Source organism: Xyrauchen texanus, chromosome 39 (genome assembly GCF_025860055.1).
Source record: "Xyrauchen texanus isolate HMW12.3.18 chromosome 39, RBS_HiC_50CHRs, whole genome shotgun sequence".
NCBI lineage: Eukaryota > Metazoa > Chordata > Actinopteri > Cypriniformes > Catostomidae > Xyrauchen > Xyrauchen texanus.
Window position 1 is genome coordinate 11,106,099 of NC_068314.1, and position 17,965 is coordinate 11,124,063.

The following is a 17,965-nucleotide window of genomic DNA, read 5'->3' on the forward strand; positions in this document are numbered from 1 at the left end:
CATGAGAGTATAAATAAATAAAGAATCTGTGTTTACATTTTAAACTTGTAATTGATTTGAATTATTATTATTGTGTAATTGTTGTTGTGTGATGTTTTTCAGCACAGTCACTGGAACACAACTTAAACATAACATAATCAGATATTTTACATAATTTATCGTCATTTGTATCGTTATCGCAATAAATCCCTGAAATTATCGTGATAAATGTTTTAGGCCATATCGCCCATCCCTAGACCAGGGACATATGCAAGGATCCTTTTTGTGGACTTCAGTTCAACTTTCAACACAATCATCCCATATATTTTCCAGACTACATTACACTATCTCTCTGTTCCCACATCTACCTTTCAGTTGATTACCAGCTTTCAGATGGACAGGCACCAGCTTGTGAGACATGAGAAATTCACTTCCAGCTGTGTCATGCACATGAGCCACGTGATAAGATGTGTGGACTGATGATCAGAAAAGTGGAGGCAACTGAGACTTGTCATCCGCCACCTGGATTGATGGAAGTAACCGTGCCACCACGAGGACCTAATAAGTAGTGGGAATTGGACATTCCAAATTGGGGAAAAAAGGGGATACAAATTTGTTTTTGAAAAATAATAAAAAAAAACGGTCTGGTTTGGCTCAGCTACGAAATCGGATATCAGAAGACTACAAAAGGACAGTTCAGACTGCTGAGAGGATTATTGGGTGCCCCTGTCCTCCCTTCAAGAACTGTACACTTCCAGAGTGAGGAAAAAGGCTGGAAAAATCACTCTGGACCTCACTCAACCTGTCCACTACCTTTTTGAACTGTTCCTGAAATGTGAAATTCCTTGTATGTGTAAGCATACCTGGCAATAAAGCTGATCCTGATTTGTTTCAGCCCTACATTCTAATCATTGTTAAATTAGACTTTTAGCAAAATAATCGTTAGATGCAGCTCTACTGAGCATTCATACATGGTTGAATTAAAAGATTTCCCAGTATCTACAAATCTATAGGGGAACTGACCCTTGGAGGTCCGATGATCATTCCTCTCCAGCGTGTGAGGGTCATATCTTCATCGTCCTCCAAACCCCAGCTCACGGTCCCATCACCAACACCCTTCTGACCCTCCTCAAGCTCCTCCAATAGCCGGAAGTTACGGGGGACTTTTACGCCTGGTACCAAACAAACAATACACATGAACCTGAAATTTTCGTATCGTTCTTAAGAGTATCAGAAAAACAGATGTTTCATAGTTCTGCAGATACTGCAGGAGAAACACTGTCAGGGCTTGACATTAAGCATTATCATGTACTTGTCTATTGGACAAGAAAATTGGTCATTCACTTGTCCAAGTAAAAAAGATACTTGTCTGGAGACAAAAACAAAATTAAGGACGTAAGAAAAAAAAAAAAGGCTCAATCTTCATCATTTACAGCTAACAGTGATTAAGAACACAATGCAGAAAGATGTAAATCATTACTCACCCTCATTTCACTCATCTGAGGAACACAAAATTAGAATTTTGGCAGAATGTTGGTCACAGTCACTATTCACTCTCACTGCCATAAAATAAAGGTGAAATGAGACTGAAACTTCCATTCTCCCTAACATCTCCTTTTGAGTTCCACGGAAGATATAAAAGTCAGACAGGTTTGCATCCACATACATTTTTGGTAACACTACAATAAGGTTCCATTCATTAACATTAGATAAGGCATTAGCCATCATGAACTAACAACATTTTACAGCATTTATCCATCTTAATGTTAGTTACTAAAAAAAATACAATTGTTCATTGTTAGTTCATAGTATATGAACTAATGTTAACATATACAACTTTTTTTTAATGTATGAAAATGTATTAATATACTCTATGTTGGAATTAAAATTAACAAAGGTTAATAAATTATATAAAAGTGGTGTTTATTATTGTTATCAAATGGAACCTTTTTGTAAAGGGTTACCAAATTTTCATTTTTGGGTAAACCATTAATTTGAGATTACAAATACATTTTCACCAATTGCTTTAAAACAGCTGTTTAATATCACAGATAAAGCCTGAGAGAACCTCGCTGCGAATCACTTTTGTTGTTTATTATTCAAAACAGATACACATATTAAAGATAGATATGTTTTCATTATGTATAATTTATTAATGTTACAATATTAATAGTATTATAATGTTACAGTATTAATAGTATTACAATGTACACTGATCAGCCACAACATTAAGTCAACAATCTCTCTCTCTACCGCACAATCCTCCGCAGTTGGCCTTTATCCCTCTCGGAGGCTCAATTAGCCTGATAAGGGACCGGGTGTGTAGAATCACGACCCGGACCCGCCCTCCCACAGTGCTCAAGCTGACACCACTGAGCAGGCCCCGAGCCCGGGAGTTGATTTGGTCGGAGAAATTAGGGAAATTCGGCGAGAAATGTTGAACATGTTGGCAATGCTGACTTGGAGGATCTTGCTGTAATATGTCGATCGATCACTGCCATGGAGACTAAATTATCTGAGGTGGTTACAAGAGTGAGGAATATATCGAGAAACAGATAGACTATCTGGTGTCATCTGAGAGGGAATTAGCTGCTAATCCGCTAGCGACAAAGGTGTATTTGGAGCGACATGGAGAACTGTAGCCGGCGGAATAACGTCTGGATCGTCGGAATTCCTGAAGCCGAAGAGTGAAATGTGGTGAATGTGGTGAAAATCCTGGACGGGGTTTTTCCGAATCTGCTTGACATAACAGACCACAAGCTGGAAATCAAGAGAGCTCACAAGGTTTCATAGGAGCTTACGACCTATGAAAATGTATTAGTATACTGTATGTTGAAATTAAAATTAACAAAGGTTAACAGATTATATAAAAGTGTTGTTTATTGTTAGTTCATATTAACTGATGTAGTTAACTATCGTTATCAAATGGAACCTTTTTGTAAAGTGTTGCCAAATTAAAATTTGAGAGTACAAATCAATTTTCACCCATTGCTTTTCCCCAGAATTTGTGAATTCGACAAGAGACAGGTGATCGATTCAAGGAATCCAAGAAACTCTTACATCAATGGAAGTTCCATTTTGCACAGATGTTCCCAGCCAAAATGAGAATAGATGCCAAGGATAGCCATAAAACTTTCACATGTCCCCAGCAAGCAATGTCCTTCATAAAGTCAATGGAGTAAATTATTTTGTGGTACTCGCATTGTAGTCGAATGGACCATCTCACTGAACATTCACTTGACTGTTTGAGGAAACAGAGCACCTTTTTTGTTTCTTTTTTTTTTTGCTGGTTCTGCCAAGCGGTTGGAGTTTGTTTTGTGGAGTAAACTCCTTTGGGACTGCTTTGTGGATGATTCTGCACGTTCTTTGTGCTTATGCCTCCTACTGGTTGGAGTTTGTTTTGTGGAGTATTTCTTGCAAGACATTGGAATAATTAGGTCATTTGTTGCACTCATGCAGCTGCTGAATGGGCTGGCTCACTGAAAATTTATTTGACTGTCCGATGAAACGGAATGCCTTTTTCTTTCTTTTTGTGCTGGTTCCGCATAGTGGCTAGAGTTAATTTTGTTGAATAACACACCTTCAGGACAGTTATGTGGATGAATCTACACGTTCTTTGTGTTTATTCTGCCTATTGGCTGAAGTTTTTTTATAGATTGTCACAACATTTGTATAGAAACACCAGACTTGAGCAATCCAACAGCAAAGTTGTCAGGGGATATCCTAGGCGACTGTTTGAGTTTAGAGGGATGGACGTCAGTTGGCGCTGTCGGGCACAGGGTTATTGCACACTTTTTTCTGGGGGAAGTTCGGGGTTTGATTGTTGCACTAATGATGGAATGTGGTCTTTATAATTTATTGTTTGAGACACAATCTATTTTTTCCTCATACGTCAAAATGTAAAATGTTAATTTGAGTGGATTGTCTCTCTCCACGTGGAATGTAAATGGGTTGGGGCACCCCATAAAAATAAGGAAGTTTATTTCTCTTCTTAAGTGCAAGAAATATGATAGTGTTTCTTCAAGATATGCATCTTCCCCACAGAAAGCTGAACATTTTGAGAAGATATGGGATGGACATATTTTCTTTAGTGCTGGCTCAAGTAAGAGCAGAGTCATTACACTGATAAGCAAACATCTACAATTCAAATGTCTCAATCAGATTAAAGATAAATTAGGAAGAGTCATTATTGTTTTAGCAGAAATTCAGGGGCAAAGTCTTATTTTGGCTAATATTTACGCACCTAACATTGATGATCATGGCTTTTTTAAAAATCTGGAAGGGATGTTGCAAGCCGCTGGCACTCCCAATACTATGTCATGAGGGGTATCTTTGGATGGACTCAGTCCTTGATCACAGTGAAGCAAATGTGTGCAAGCCCCCCAAATACAGAATAAAATCGTGATCCAAGATGGCGGCGCGGTAGCGCGCAGCGGCCACTCCGGATCCACAATGGTGCTATTTTTGTTAAAAAAGCCCGACTTTTGCAGCACATGGACATCGGAGCAACCGGTGTTCGTGTCTACCATCACCAGACACTACTAAACTATAAGACTCATGCAAAAACCAAGCTGCATGATGACCTGCAGGAGGCGCTACGCGTACTCTGCTTGCTGCGGAGACCAGGCCTCCAGTCCTCCGCGTCGCCTGATGCCGGGGGAGAGGACGTCGCAAGCAGTGTGCGAGAAAGCGGAAGCGCGGCAAGAGGGCGGGGGTTCATGCTAGGCTAAAAACAAACCCTAGCCGGCCGGCTCTCCCGTCTATCCTGCTCTCAAATGTTTGCTCCCTGGACAATAAACTGGACTATATCCGACTCCAGCAGGCTACGCAGCGTGAGTTTAGAGATTGCTGCGTCTTTGTTTTCACGGAGACGTGGCTCAGCGACAGAGTTCCGGATGCCGCCATTCAGCTAGACGGGCTCACTTCGTTTCGTGCCGACAGAAATACAGCTCTCTGCGGTAAGACTCGCGGTGGTGGCTTGTGTGTTTACATCAACACAGAATGGTGCAAGAACTCTATGCTAGTCTCTAGTTACTGTTCATTGCTGTTGGAGCTTGTGACTGTTAGATGCAGACCTTTTTATCTAACACGGGAATTCACCACTTTTTACATAACCGGAGTTTACATTCCCCCCAGCGCTAACGCTAAAGAAGCGCTCTGTGAACTGTATGGGGCTATGAGCGAACTGCAGAACGCTCACCCCGACGGACTGTTTATTGTCGCCAGAGATTTCAACCATGCAAATCTCAAGACAGTGCTCCCTAAATTCCATCAGTATGTGGACTTTGCAACGAGAGGGGCGAACGCGCTTGATCTTGTTTACACAAACATCCCAGGTGCGTACTGGGCGGAGCCCCGCCCCCACCTCGGCTACTCGGACCACATCTCTGTTATGTTAATTCCAGCATACAGACCGCTCGTCAGACGCACAAAACTGCTTCAGAAGCAGGTGAAAACCTGGCCAGCAGGAGCCATCTCTGCTCTTCAGGACTGTTTTGAGTGTACTGACTAGCACATGTTCAGGGAGGCTGCAACATATGGCGATTCTACCAACTTGGAGGAATACACAGCATCAGTGACCAGCTACATCAGCAAGTGCATTGATGATGCCACTTTCTCCAAGACCATCACCACACGCTCCAACCAGAAGCCGTGGATGACTGCGGAGGTGCGCACGCTGCTGAGGTCCCGAGACTCCGCCTTCAGAGCAGGCGATAAGGCAGCCCTAAGAATAGCTAGGGCCAAACTGTCACGGGCAATCAGAGAGGCAAAGCGCGCACACGCCCAGAGAATCCACAGTCACTTCCAGGACAGCGGTGACACGTGGCGCATGTGGCAGGGCATCCAGGCCATCAAAAACTACAGGACAACATCAGTTGCCTGTGACAAAGATGCCTCCCTTCCAGATGCGCTGAACGACTTCTACGCTCGGTTTGAAGTGCAGAACGACGTGGTGGCGAGGAAGACCACCCCTCCTTCCCAACGACCAGGTGCTCTGTCTTACCACGGCAGATGTGAGGAAAACTCTACGTAGAGTCAACCCACGGAAGGCTGCTGGACCAGACAACATTCCTGGCAGAGTGCTCAGAGGATGTGCAGACCAGCTAGCAGATGTTCTTACCAACATCTTCAACATCTCTCTGAGCAGCGCCGTCGTTCCTACGTGCTTCAAGGCCACCACCATCGTCCCCATGCCAAAGAAGTCTTCAGTGTCCTGCCTCAACGACTACCGTCCCGTCACACTTACACCCATCATCATGAAGTGCTTCGAGAGGCTCGTCATGAGGCACATTAAGACCCAGCTGCCCCCCTCACTAGACCCACTACAGTTTGCGTATCGTCCAAACCGTTCAACGGACGATGCCATCGCCACAACCCTCCATCTGGCCCTCACCCACCTAGACAATAAGGACTCATACGTTTGAATGCTGTTCATAGATTTCAGCTCAGCATTCAACACAATCATTCCCCAGCACCTGATTGGAAAGCTGAACCTGCTGGGCCTGGACACCTCCCTCTGCAACTGGATCCTGGACTTCCTGACTGGGAGGCCTCAGTCAGTCCGGATCGGGAACAGCATCTCCACCACCACCACACTGAGCACTGGGGCCCCCCAGGGCTGTGTGCTCAGTCCACTGCTGTTCACTCTGTTGACTCACGACTGTGCAGCAAAGCACAGCTCGAACCACATTGTCAAGTTCGCCGATGACACGACCGTGGTGGGTCTCATCAGCAAGAACGACAAGTCAGCATACAGAGAGGAGGTGCAGCGGCTGACGAACTGGTGTAGAGCCAACAACCTGTCCCTGAATGTCGACAAAACAAAAGAGATGGTTGTTGACTTTAGGAGAGCACAAGGTGAACACACTCCGCTGAACATCGACGGCTCCTCTGTGGAGATCGTCAAGAGCACCAAATTCCTTGGTGTTCACCTGGCGGAGAACCTCACCTGGTCCCTCAACACCAGCTCTATCACCAACAAAAGCCTAGCAGCGTCTCTACTTTCTTCGAAGGCTGAGGAAAGCACATCTCCCACCCCCCATCCTCACTACATTCTACAGAGGGACTATTGAGAGCATCCTGAGCAGCTGCATCACTGCCTGGTTTGGGACTTGCACCGTTTCGGACCGCAAAGCCTTGCAGAGGATAGTGAGGACAGCTGAGAAGATCATTGGGGTCTCTCTTCCCTCCATCAAAGACATTTACAAAAAACACTGTATCCGCAAAGCAACCAGCATTGTGGACGACCCCACACACCCCTCACACATACTCTTTACCCTCCTACCGTCTGGCAAGAGGTACCGAAGCATTCGGGCCCTCACGGCCAGACTGCGTAACAGCTTCTTCCCCCAAGCCATCAGACTGCTCAATACTCAGAGACTGGTTTGACACACACACACACACACACACATGTCCTGAATTGCACTTTAATTACTGCCACTTTATAACTGTCTGCTACCTCAATAACTGCTATGTGCATAGAACACTATCTCATAGTATGTTATGTTTACGTTTTTTGCACTACTGAGTACTGGTCGGCGCTGCACTGTGTCTACTGTCCTGTTCATTGTCAGTAATTTGTTGTACTGTCCTGTACTTTGCACATGCACTTTATATAGGTATATATATAGGTATTTTATTTTGTTGTGTTGTCTCATGTGGTCCTGTGTTGGTCCTTTGTTGTTTTTATGTAGCACCATGGTCCTGGAGGAACGTTGTCTCGTTTTGCTGTGTACTGTACTAACTGTATATGGTTGAAACGACAATAAAAACCACTTGACTTGACCAACATTGACAGTTAAAAGGATGTGTAAAAATCTTGGTCTAACAGATATTTGGAGACTTTTGAACCCATCTGGTAGGGACTATAATTTTTTTCACAGCCCATAAGATTTATTCTAGAATGTTTTATTTTTTTTATATCAAAGTCCCTTATTTCATCTGTTGTTGATTGCTCAATTTGAAACATTAGTCTCAGATCATTCCCTAGTGAGTTTAGAGGTGTTGCCATATATGGAGAAAAGGAAATCACATAGTAGGCACTTTAAACAATCCCTTTTGAAAAATCCTGAATTCAAACAAATGTTGAAGGCTGAAATCAATGTAAGTATCCTCTGTGGGCATGGCTTGGGAGGCACTTAAGGTGGTTTTTAGGGGCAGGTTCATACAGTATGCCTCATTGACCAAAAAATCCAAAGCACGAGCACCCGTGGAGTTGGAAGGGAATACCAAAAGTGCCGAGGCAGAGCTGAATGTCATCTAAATGGCCAAAGAAGTTGGAAGGGAATACCAAAAGTGCTGAGGCAGAGGCAAATGTCATCTAAATGGCCAAAGAATTAAAATGATTGAAATACAGATCATACTATTTTGTCGTGGAAGGTGGAGTTTTGGCCTTGATGGGCCAGATGGCTTTGCCACTGAGTTTTTTTTAGAACTTATGCTACAGAATTGGCTCCACTTTTCTAGAAGTTTATACGGAATCATTAAAGAATGGAAAATTTACAACCATAATGAGAGCCCGGATCAGTCTGATTCTTAAAAAGGACAAAAGATCCAAGTGAGTGCAAGAGTTAGCTAGACCTGATCCAGCTAGACGTTAAAATATTGTCAACAATTTTGGCTAACCAATTAGGTTATGACAACTCTTATACATTTAGATCAGGCTGATAACATTAGGCGTTTCATCAATAATATGTGGTCAGTGGCGAATGATCAGACTCTGGTCATTGCCATCTCACTTCGGAAAGTGTTTGATATGGTAGAATGGGATTATTTTTTTAAGATTTTGGAAATGTACAGGAATACTTTTATTGGATGGATGAAATTACTTTGTAGACACCTGGTAGTGGCGGTACAAACGAATGGATTCATTTCTGATTATTTTACTCTGGATAGGGGCAGCCGGCAGGGTTGCCTTCTTTCCCCATTATTGTTCTGTCTTGCCCTGGAACCATTAACGGCAGCAATAGGAAAGGAAGATGATTTTCCAGGGGTGGTGGCACGAGGTAAGGCGCATAAGCTTTTGCTTTACGCATATGATATTTTATTATTCGTCTCAAATCCAATTAGATCTATGCCTTGCCTCCACAGAATTATTTCTTTCTTTCTTTTCTAAGTTCTCAGGATACTAGGAGTTAATTGGTCTAAATCCAAAGCTCTGGCTCTGACAGTGTACTGCCCTGTAACGGCTTTTTAGCCAGGCACCTTCCAGTAGCCCAAACAGGGAATCAAGTATTTGGGTATTTTCTTCCCAGCAAATTTGTGTGATTTATAGTTAATTTTGACCCTTTAATAAAAAGGTTTTCAAACGATGTGGGCTTCATTACATTTCTATAATGATTGGGAAGGTTAATGTTATTAAAATGAATTATATTCCAAAACTCAACTACCTGCTACATTCTCTCCCTATAGATGTCAACTTCTCTTATTTCAAGCAATTTGACAGCAAAGACACTTTGAAAATTTGGTTCAACATTTTGGGATTCCCAGATCTCAGTTCTTTAGGAATTTACAGCTGCTGCACCTGATCTGTACTATTTTCGGAGCAGCATATACCCCCTAAAGCGGCGGATACTCTGGGAGCGGTGATTACTGCTTTTGGAAAAGGTCATGAGGCATCAGTGTATTACTCCCTGCTAATTCAGAGTCTGGGGAACAGAGCTGGGTTAAATGTTATTCATATAATATATATGAATAACATTTAAATGTTTTGCTTTTCTTTGTTATCTGTATGAATCAATAAAAACTGATAATCAGAAATAATAAGAGTTCCTCAAATACCTCTCTCTATAAGAAAAGATCACACACAAATAAGCCTTCAAAAATAGCTGTTCAGGAGCAGAACAAGCAATAGAACTGAACCTGACCTGAAAAAGTATGTTTTAATAATTTGTCTTAATTATTATGATCACATTTTTATTAGGGCTGGGCAATATGGCAAAAAATATGATAATTGTTTTCATATCATTCGATATCGATATTTATCCTGATACACAATCGCATTTGCACATTGCACATTTTTTTGAATTTCCAAAAAAAGAAGAGCAAACTAAATCGTAAAACATTCTAAATAGTCTTTACAAAACTGGGTTGGGGGCCCAGACACAGCCAATGCAGTGGTGTCTGAGGGATCTTCTATGAAAATATTACAATATTTATATTCTATAAACAAAATATGTTCAAAAGGGAATGTTTATATCTATAAAGAGTTTATCAGTTGAGTGCAGTTGGATATGAATGTTATAAGATGATCTGTTCATTTTGAATCATAATGAAGGTGTGTATATATATATATATATATATATATATATATATATATATATTTGTACATTACAATTATTTTCATATTTCTTTACATACAGATATCAAAGTATAGGGGCGTAGAAACCCTTGTGACTGAGGAATGATACTGTATGGGGGTTCAGGGGTATCTCCAGAGAGAAACTTTTGAAAATGTAAAAGTCTGAATGGACCATTTTTCTATTTTAATTAAAGTGAGAAAGACTAGGCTACAAACTAGTACGGTAATTGTTTTATTTCATCCTTGTCAGAGATGATGAAATCTGAATAATGTCACAAAATTAGAATTAGATAGAAAATGTGATTTCTAGAACAGAAATCTATTTGTTTATTATTAAAGGCTTGGAACATGCTGATTACTAAAACTAAATTTAGAAAGAAAAAACTAAAGGTGCTCTGGAAACATGCACCTTATGTTTACTCACAAGTGGGGAAAAGAGGAACCGGGATAAGGCATCAGTGAAGCGTGTTTCAGTGCTAGAGAAAAATCTTAAAGAATACAGTGCAGAAAGATCAGATATGATGTAACGGCACTGTTGTTTTGTCGTGCTGCTCACTAGATACGATGAGAGGGTGCAACCGTCGTCATGATGTCTTGCAATCAAGATGGAATCAATCTGGGATCCGGAACGCGGTGACCTGTGTACCGGGGGCTATAGCAACTTCATACAGTAATAAATATCGAAAATGACTCAAAAGCTTATCGTCGATATCATGGAGTTTTTTTAAATCGCAATAAATACTGATATAGTTTTATCGGCCAGCCCTAATTAATATTATTTATTGAAATTTAATACAGAATAATGATATGAGCTGTCAATGTTTGAAATAATGGGTACAATTTACAAGTAATAACATTGTTTAATTTTTTTTTGCATAACAAGCGCTATAATGGTACTGTCAATTTAAGAGTTTAACACACACCTCACAGGTGTTGCGGTTAATTTATTAATGAGAGAAAAGGCTTGTATTTTTTAGCATATCCATGCTATTTGTGATTAAAATAAATTATTTTTTTATCTGACTGTAAAGAACAGAAAGAGAGCAGGATCTCATCTTTGATGCACACATTACATGAAAGAAATGGCCCGTTTTAATCTAAAAAACTTTTCCACAAAACAAGGTGATTTTCCAGGTATTCAAGAGCTAAATTCAAGCACTTTAAGCACTTCAATTGGACCTTGTACAAACCCCAGAAACAGTGTAGGAAAAAAAAATTGTAGTAGGGGTAAAATCAAGCAATAAGAGATGATGTTTGACGGGTGATTTCATTTATGATCACATGGACAGAAAACAATGCTTACAATTTTTTCTCTAAATGGTTCAGAATTTTTTTGGTTTGCAATATATCGAAATTCAATATATTACACCATCCCTACTAAACAAAGAATAAAGAACGTTTACTCGTGCCGTACATCCCAAAAAACTGAATTAAAAACAAACATAACTGCATCAGCTTTCATCTCATCCAGCTCCTGTGTTAACGTTCTATTCAGTGATCATGCCTATGAACTATTCCCTTAGAAGACAATTACCATCCATTGTAAGAGCTTCAGATGGCTGAAAGGTGATAACTGTCATTCAAAGAGTGCAAAATGGGTAAAGAAAAACAAAAAAATTTCTTCTTTTCTAATTTGTAGATATGTTCTTGCAATGACAACAAATTACAGGGATGCAAATGCTAAAAGCGTAAGACAATCACTGGTCAACAAAAATAATTTCTGGGGATATTTATTTTTTATTTTTTAAATAAGCTAAAAGCACCAATTCCAGCTATTTTAGTGATTCAAGTTTATTCAAGTTTACAATCGTGTAGAATTATCTGCAAAACAACGAGTATTTTGGTGAGGCTTGCTTCTTTTTCACAAATTTGTTCAATTTTATTAACTGATTGGTTCAGTAACCCCTTCTGGAAATGTCACTGGGTGGCGACAAATGAGCGTTTTATGTGCTATGAGTGAGTCATTTAATCATTTTGTCATACACGACTGAAATCTACCTAGAGACATTATAGTGTAAGCACTAAAAGAACAAAGCAGATCTATTGTCTTCCTTCAGTCTGAGCATTATTTTTCATCCAAAAGACAACAATAATAGTGAGTTTCAATAACATCCTTAATATCTCCTTTATTAAAACTTGCACAGCTACAAATCTACTGACTTCAGTAGGCTATAAGAATTATAAACACAAAGAAGATCTACAGTATAATTTTCTTGAAGTAGCCTATTTAAACTGCTGAGCATGGCTTTTATCAGAAAAGACCACAATAATAGGCAAATAATACAAATTTTGAGTTTCAATAATGTTCTTTCGTCATTGTAAAGCGCATTTCACATGAGTTGAGTCGAGGCGTCAACGCTCTGTTCAACGCCAGCGTCAAGCACCGCATTGCCCTCCACATCACAAGAGTTGCACAAAGTGTCACAGAGATGCAATTTTACGACTTTACAATGTAAAAAAGCGTTTTGCACAAAGAGGTGTGCACAATAAACATTGAAAACATGTATTTGGAAGAGAGAAAAAAGCTTGCAGTTGCTTTGATAGCAGAAAGTAATAAAAGGACTCATTTATGTTTAGGTCTAAGCTTTTTCTTGGTGAATTTAAATTAGTTCAATAACTGGGGTCTCTGATATTCGTAAATGATAAGGTAATATTTAATCAAAGACATTCAATATCCCTTCACAATTTTGGACAGTTTTTAAATATTTATTGTCACCTAGTTCTCTCAAAGACATTATTGGTGAAGCAAAAACGTGTGAAAAACACTTTGGTGTAAAGTCACTTCAAGACAATGTATTCTGCAGCACTGACACAAGTCATGTGAAATGTCATGTATACTTAACGCGTATAAATATCAGTCACTTTTGCACAGTAATCATTGCTCTTCACAATCACAAAAGTGACTGATTATGGTTTCAAAACAGCAAATTTCTCAGAAAGGTGAGGTGTTTGGGTCCATGAAATAATAGTTTTTTTCATGGATTTATTTATTGTGTGGAATTTGATAATTTTCCAAGGCACACCTGACAATCTTTCACGGCACACTAGGCACAGTGCTTGGCAAACACTGGTTTAATGAATTCACCCCTTAATGTTTTGAAATTACAAAACAGGAAATAAGAAATTAGGGCTACGTATTATTTGTGTTGTTTTAAAAATTACTATAATTTATCGTAACATGAATAACAATAGTATTAAAATATGTAATAGACCTTTTTCAGACTCCAGGTTTTGGAACAAGGAAGTAAACGTTTGCAGGGTAAACTTCGACAGTGGTGAATGGGAGACCACAGCAAATATTACTTTCACTTACCCATTTGCTCCAAAACCAAAAAAAAAAAAAAAAACATTTTCATCAAATCAAAGTTTTAATGACTTTCCAGAAGAGATTAAAAATAGAGAGCGGTGGATTAAGCAAGTCAGATGGGAGAAAATGCTAAAGATGTACACTTCCGATACTGATGTTGTCTCAAAAATATCGATCCTCACACAAAAATATAGATTCTAAATTATTTATTTTTTAACTAGGGACATTATTATTATTTGGTTACCGCAAGCAAAATATTGAAATAAAATAGATTAGGCTATATTAGCAAATACTTGTGCAGGATGAGAGCTGTTTCTTCTTCCACTCATCTTAACATTCATAAATGCTGAAAAACACAAGCATACAAGCACTTACACAGTCACAAGACTCGTTCAAACAAGACGGATCAGTGCGTTGTAGAGGTAATGATAGAAAATCAGAGAAACAGCTTCTGATCATGTAGTCTAGGGCATACGCAGGCATTCATTGTATGCCCTCCTATCAGTTTTAAGATTTTGCGTATGCCAACCATAAGTGATAATACGTGTTGCCACCAGAACAAAGAGTAGGCTTTTGAACCTGAACTTTTACAATCTAATAACACGATGCTGCAGCATCGCTGAGTGAATTGTGTTTTAGTATATTATTTTTTTAAAAATGTACAGAGATTCTCTCTAAATGCACATTGATATGCACTGGGGAGCACTGGCAAGACAGACAGTCGGACTAAACTGATCCACCAATCAGAACGTTCATTTCAGCTGCAATTAGATATTTGCTAACCAATCATATTTTCCGTTTTAGTAAAGGGCGGGACTTTTTCAGCATCTTATGCACTATAATTTGCACTGCTAAGCATTAATATATGTATATACATTTAAATTTAACTGATGCAAGAAAATGTTTTCTTCTTTTTTTTTGTCTTTTACTGCTGTCGGTGATGCCTTTTTCTTGTGATATCAAATAAGTTACATTTATATTTCTAAGTAGGAAAACAAATTCACTCTACACAGAAAAGCACATAACAGCACACAAATAATAATAAAAAATAACCATTAACTTTTATGTAGGCTACATATGGTAATACAATATGGGATAACATGTTAACGCGAACATCACTACTCATATTAGCTACAATGCTAAACAGTTTATTGCGTATTATGAATTAGTTTATTAGTTAGAATAATAATGAAGTATTAACAATTTTCATAGCAGCCTAATAAAAGGAACATTAATGACACCTATTAATTTAAATACATATTTAACATGAAGTTACCATACCATTGTTCTTAGCCGTGTACTCTACACCATGCCAACAAGAAACTTACCCTGATATACATATTGTAAGCTTATGCGGGACTAATTACAACAGTCCCAATTTTAATGGGCAAAACAAATCTTACACATTTTACATGAAATATGTATAAATGTAAATTAATTTTAGAGATTGGATGCATGCGTTTTTCATAAATTTACTCTTCAGACACTACTACACCACAGCTTCTTGAGTAAATTCATGTTAAAATAACATATCTAAAGGTAACATTTCTTATTTCTTATAATTGTGTGTAATTGTAGTTAAGAAGTAATTAACAAATTGTTAACCATGGTTTTACTAAATGTTTACCATGTTTTTTTTGGGCTGAACCCATTGTTTTACTACTGTAATATTGTAGTAGTTACCATGGTTAATTGTGTGATAACTATGGTTTAACTAAACACCATGGTTAAACTATAGTTACTTTAGTGAAATTGTTAATTTTTGTAGGGTAAACAAAACAAAATTCTAAAAAATTTCTGTTTAGGCAAAACAATTAAATAAAATGATGATGAATTATGACAAAAAAATATTATTTTAAATTACACATTTTATCCCAAGTAATCGCAGAAATATAAATTTAATAGAAGTATTGGTATTGACGATATTGGACTTGAAATTATTGGTATCGGATCAAAAAGAATATAAGTGGCATTGCCCATCCCTAGAAAATGCCACATTTACTGTCACTCTCTCAGCAGCGTTAATAGAAATCCCCCTCGCAGCTCTGGTAATTCGTTTTTTAAAACTAATTCCATGGTAATATAACAATAAGAATAATGTTATAAATATACACTCAATATGTAATTTTTTTTTAATATAAATAAATTTGCTTGATTTACACTGCTAAATCATTTTGTTTAGAAGATACCAGGCAGCTAATGAGCACCTCTAATTATGAACTTTAGACTTACACTATGATTAGATTTGCCAAAGTTAATAGCATTTACTTAATCTTTGAAAGAAATTCAAATTAAGATTATTAGATGGATTATTTGAACGAGCTACCAATTTATTTCATGAAAAATATTTTGAAAAGTTATAACCGCCAAGGTAAACCGTCCACATAGACAGCATTTATGGGCACGACATCAAAACAAGCTAACTTCTAAACACAGGTTTTGTCATCATGACAGACACAACACCTAGGTACATGCTTTCCTAATAAGCGTTATTCAACCCAAGGAGTTCAGAGGACTAGGAAGACACATATGCCCAAAACAGCAGACTAGGTAGGCAGCAGCTCACTGGGTTTGGAGACAGCCCGTGAATTGTGTTCTTTCTCTATCATGACGCTGCAGTTGAATAAGCTACATGCTAACTGACAAAATTGACGATTTTAATTAAAACCTGTTGCACATGTAACCGTTTACAGTAGGGTCAATACATTTGTAAGTTATGTTAATACAGTCATAAGTTATTTAAAACAGACTCAAAACATAAACTGAATCGACATTTAAGCGGATAAATGACAAGGGTTTGACGGGCTAATGCTGCGCAAACACACCCACATTTATAATGAGACCGTATAAACACAGGCATGATTATACACTTTAGAGAAAGTATTCTTTCTGCAGTGTGTTGTCATATCACTAATTGTACACACCGCAGACACATTTATTTAAACACAATTGTTTTTGTTTTTTGATGTTGTTGTTCTTTCTAATTTACCTGATCCGGCGGCGGCCGCCATCTTGTTGCTCAGCAGCGGGGACGAGCACGTAACAGTACACAGGCACGCGTCAGGCAACGCGTCATGGCATGGGGCGTGGTTTAGTGTTGTGGAAAGCAACGTCCCGCTGCCATGATAAATTGAGTCCACCTGGTAAATCGAGTCCCTGGGCGTTCTCAATATCAAGTACGCCAATTTCGGACTCGCATACTTAGTAGTTCGGACTTTGCAAGTTCGACTTGGGAGAACATACTCTCGAGGACGGGAGAACGCAGTCCGGTGATTTTGCAATTGGACAGCAGCGTTCTTGATGACATCACCATCTCATCTCTGCCTACTCCGGTTATCTTCAATTAAATTAAATTAAATTTTATTTGTATAGCGCCTTTTACAACACACATCGTTTCAAAGCAGCTTTACAGAAGATCAGCATTAAGACGATAAAACTGTAATGTCTATAAAGTCGATGAATCGTCATTGTGTAATTTAGATAAAATACGATTCTTAATCGTGTTTAAAAATACAGCAAGCTGTAGGAGACTGTGGCAAGGAACACAAAACTCCATAAGATGTAGATGAATGGAGAAAAATAACCTTGGGAGAAACCAGACTCACTGTGGGGGCCAGTTCCCCTTTGACTAACATCATGAATATAATGCCAATATTACTTATGTATAGTTAAAATCATGGTTTAAAATTATTAAACTAAGTAAGTGTTAAGGGTCAGTGTTTAAACATCGATTGTGTTTGAACTGTAAGATTAATGACCAATGTCTTTGAAGTCCATCTTGATTAATTGCAGAAGTTCACATAGATGCAATTGTCCTTGTTAATTGGCTGATGAAGGCTTTTGTTGGCAATAGTTAGTCTATGCATTCCATTTCAAGATCGTAGTCCATCAATAGACTGAGGTGATGCAAGTTGGAGTTGGCTGAAGTGAAGTATGAAGTGATGTATTGCTGGCACCGGCTGCATTTAGTCATCATCATTCAGCGACATGTAGCAGTGGAGTCCAACATGAAGCAGGAATGGAGCTGGATCCAGCCGGTTCTGGTGACCTCAGGATAGGAGTCCCGAGGTTGAGACATGGAAACAAATAAAATAATATAAGCATAGATGCCATTCAATTTATTGCAGATTTAGAGATCATGCTCAATGTTTCTGGTTCTGCCAGACCCAACTAAAGCAGCCTAATTGTGGGTTGGAGGATAAATTAGGTGTATGCCTGGCTAAATAGATGAGTCTTTAGCCTAGACTTAAACTGAGAGAGTGTGTCTGCATCTCGAACAGTGTTTGGGAGACTATTTCATAGTTTAGGAGCAAAATATAAAAAGTGATCTACCTCCTTTTGTGGATTTTGATATTCTTGGAACTATTAACAGGCAAGAA

At 38.8% G+C, this 17,965-nt stretch overlaps 1 protein-coding gene across 1 annotated transcript in view; it reads right to left on the reverse strand.

Moving 5' to 3' along the window:
* LOC127632883 (ubiquitin-conjugating enzyme E2 variant 1) overlaps window positions 1–16,659 on the reverse strand; it is a 37,235-nt gene extending 20,576 nt beyond the window's left edge. The window contains exons 1-2 of the mRNA XM_052111707.1: window positions 16,576–16,659; window positions 1,003–1,151 (exon numbers count right to left, since the gene is read on the reverse strand). Coding sequence (XP_051967667.1) covers window positions 1,003–1,151; window positions 16,576–16,597 — 171 coding nt within the window. The 5' untranslated portion in view covers window positions 16,598–16,659. The remainder of the gene's footprint in view (window positions 1–1,002; window positions 1,152–16,575) is intronic.
* Window positions 16,660–17,965: the final 1,306 nt, after the last annotated feature.